The sequence below is a fragment of the Salmo trutta genome, chromosome 1 (genome assembly GCF_901001165.1).
Source record: "Salmo trutta chromosome 1, fSalTru1.1, whole genome shotgun sequence".
NCBI lineage: Eukaryota > Metazoa > Chordata > Actinopteri > Salmoniformes > Salmonidae > Salmo > Salmo trutta.
The window spans coordinates 29553555-29556663 of record NC_042957.1 but is presented as its reverse complement, the minus strand read 5'-3'; the positions used below and the strand labels follow the sequence as shown (position 1 = coordinate 29556663).

The following is a 3109-nucleotide window of genomic DNA, read 5'->3' as shown; positions in this document are numbered from 1 at the left end:
TCCTGCAGAATGCCTCCTCTGCATGTTCATGCAGATGAGCAGGGACCCTGGGCATCTTTCTTTTTGTGTTTTTCAGAGTCAGTAGAAAGGCCTCTTTAGTGTCCTAAGTTTTCATAATTGTGACCTTAATTGCCTACCATCTGTAAGCTGTTAGTGTCTTAAAGACCATTCCACAGGTGCATGTTCATTAATTGTTTAAGGTTCATTGAACAAGCATGGGAAACAGTGTTCAACCCTTTACAATGAAGATCTGTGAAGTTATTTGGATTTTTAAGAATTATCTTTGAAAGACAGGGTCCTGAAAAAGAGATGTTTCTTTTTCTGGTGAGTTTATTTATGTTTTGAGAAGGCAACCACATTTTGAAAACGCATTTACTGTTTTCATTTTACATGCAATAATGGTTGACAGCTCAACAATCACCTTAAAAAATAAATCATTGGTGCAATCACCGCATATAAACAATGTACCTATGCTTGGCAGGTGAATGCTATTTACAGGTGCAAGAGGCGCTGCGTAAATCAGCAGCCCGTTGAACAGCAGCCCAACCAGAAGGGACACGACGCCCATACTCTCACATTAAGCTCATAAAATGTGTGCGAAAATGCGTCGAAGTTCTCTCAGCAGATACAAACAGGAAGTATGGCGGTCATGTGACTGCTTTATTCGCTCCGTGGATGTGAAAACAGTGCGGTCACGGGAGCACTTTAGATAGCTTACATTTCAGAGTGTCAAGCGGAGGTCCCTCGGCGCAGATCTACTAAAATGATATTTGACTTTGGCACAGGCATACACACGCCAAAGCCCTTTTTGTAACATTGTTTCAACATGGACTTCCAAGGGATGTGAGCTTGATTTCTGCTGATACATTGCATCGAATAGTCATAAAATGAATACATTGTGGCAGACACTTACGACATAGGATCTTACCTACGAGAACAACATCCAGCAATGCAGGACAGACTTGCTCAATCCTTGAGTGAGTGAATATGATGACTGAGTGAATATGTTGAGTTTGAGGAAATTGCGTAGTCAATGAGTATCAAATAGTCATTTAAATAATAGAGTAAAAAAATATATACTTTTTGAGTTAATTTTTTATTTCAGCATGTTTCACACATGTTTACAAAAGGATGATCTATCATGAAAGAAATGTATATAAAAATGTCTTTAAAAAAAAAAGATTTCCAGCCCATGTCATAAAACATTTGGAAGGATGAAGTGCAACGGTCAGCATACAGTAAAAAAAAAATCATAATAACATTGGCTGTCTTCCAGTAAAATGGACTCAAATGATTTAAATAGTGATGTCTCCCAGCTCATGCCTTCTCATAGGTACGCACCGCCACAATGTCTTCAAATGTGAGAGTCTGTGGATCAGATCAAATAACAAATAAATCACTGTGAAATGAGCAAATCAAACAGGAAATAGAGTGGAAATAAACATTCATCATTATTCAAAGTAAGATATTGCTTGTTTTATGGTGATAAAAATAAGACTCCAGTTTCTATTAGCTAAATACATGCCACCAGGTCACACCAGAAATGATCATTTAATATGATAATTGTGTAATATGATAAATGCATAATATGGACAATTAGAGGTAAGCCTGCAAACTTGCATAAAAAAAATAGATATATAACTACAGTCATCATGCTGAACTGATGAGGACAATGAAAATGTTCTTTACTCATTTTCAGTCTCCACATTGACAACTATACTACTATTCTTCAGAATAAAGGCTTTCAGCATAGAAATACCCTCTCCACCAGTACTAGTACTAGTGGGCTTGCTTCCCCACCGCCTTGTTTCATCATCCATATGACCCAGGAATTCACATTTCATAATTGACTTAGTAAGGCTCTTACCATGACCAATTTTCCATCCTTGATTTCTCTCACAAACTTGGTCTCCTTGCCGTCCCACTTCTGAACGTGCTCAAGCTTATCGCCATCCAAGCTCACAGTGGACTACAAACAGACGGGCAAAATAGGTCAGAATATTGCTCTCACCAACTAGTTACATATAATTGCAATGCTATTCTATCAAGCAAGAGATACAATACATACAATCATACAACATCCAAAACATAATCCAGATCATATTACTCTTACAAATTCGGACTGGGCTCTGTAACAGGCTTCTCAAACCCAGTGAAAAATATGAGCTGTTTCAACTGCCAAAGCCTATAGCTAAGTAGGGTCCAGTGCATACATCCTCAATTTTGACCATAAATCCCACATTGTAGCACTTACTTTACAGTTTCTGTCATCTGCAGTGGCCTCGTCAAACTCCTCCCCCAGTTCGAAGGATATTTCAGTGTTCTTGAAAGTACTCTGGGTTTTTACGACCACTTTGTCCCCCTCTTTTGAGATGATAACGGTTGGTTTGGTCACATTTCCGACCTGCCTTGTTGCAAAACCAACACCTGCGAAATGAAGGGGAAAAGGAAATAAGAGGTGTGATCATGCGAACTACCATACATCATGTCATTTATAAAATATAAGTCATAAATAAACTGTCTTATTATTAGGTTATACTTTTAAAGTTATAAAAACTCACCAAGTGCTTTCATGTAGTCATCGAAGTTTTCACTGTCGACCAGTTTCCAGGTGGCACAGAAGGCATCAACCATGATGAAGAGTTAGAGGACCGTGCAATAAGAGAACTGAGGTAAAGTTAATACTGATGGTGCCGTGAGTCTGAGCGTTTTCCCGAACACCTACGTTATTTGTTTGGGGCTTATTAATATGCATCCTATATGGGGCGGAGAATTACTTCCCATTGGCTCAGGAGATACTCTCTGTCTTCTGATTGGCGTTGAGCGCTTCTAAAGCTATATTTCGATTTTTACTTTACATTGATTTCACTCAGCGTACCCCATTGCAAATTACGAATGTTATTTATCAACTGCTCGTGCATCGATTGCAGTTGCAGATCCGTCTTGTGACTTACTAGAGGAAAGTTCGGCACAACACGAACTACTCTCCTTGCTCTGCAAGACAGACTGTAAATGGAATATGTCATATCTAGGTGCGTGAAATGACTCAGTCGGAATCAGAGCTTGTTTGATAATTCTTTGTCATTAAGTGGATTAATCCACTCAAACA

At 38.7% G+C, this 3109-nt stretch overlaps 1 protein-coding gene across 1 annotated transcript; it reads right to left on the bottom strand.

Annotated features, from left to right (window-relative positions):
- Positions 1–1077: 1077 nt before the first annotated feature.
- Positions 1078–2734, bottom strand: fabp7b (fatty acid binding protein 7, brain, b). The gene is made up of 4 exons (XM_029752253.1): positions 2562–2734; positions 2255–2427; positions 1868–1969; positions 1078–1368 (listed from the first exon to the last, which is right to left on the bottom strand). Exons 1-4 carry the CDS (start codon positions 2632–2634, stop codon positions 1318–1320), a joined length of 399 nt encoding a protein of 132 aa, XP_029608113.1. The 5' UTR covers positions 2635–2734; the 3' UTR covers positions 1078–1317.
- Between the last annotated feature and the right edge of the window lie 375 nt (positions 2735–3109).

Coding starts and splice junctions, on each gene's coding strand:
- fabp7b (XM_029752253.1), bottom strand. CDS start 2,634: ATGGTTGATGCCTTCTGTGCCACCTGGAAACTGGTCGACAGTGAAAAC. Junction 2,428..2,561: donor TGACTACATGAAAGCACTTG/GTGAGTTTTTAT, acceptor TTCATTTCGCAG/GTGTTGGTTTTGCAACAAGG. Junction 1,970..2,254: donor CAGATGACAGAAACTGTAAA/GTAAGTGCTACA, acceptor GTCTGTTTGTAG/TCCACTGTGAGCTTGGATGG.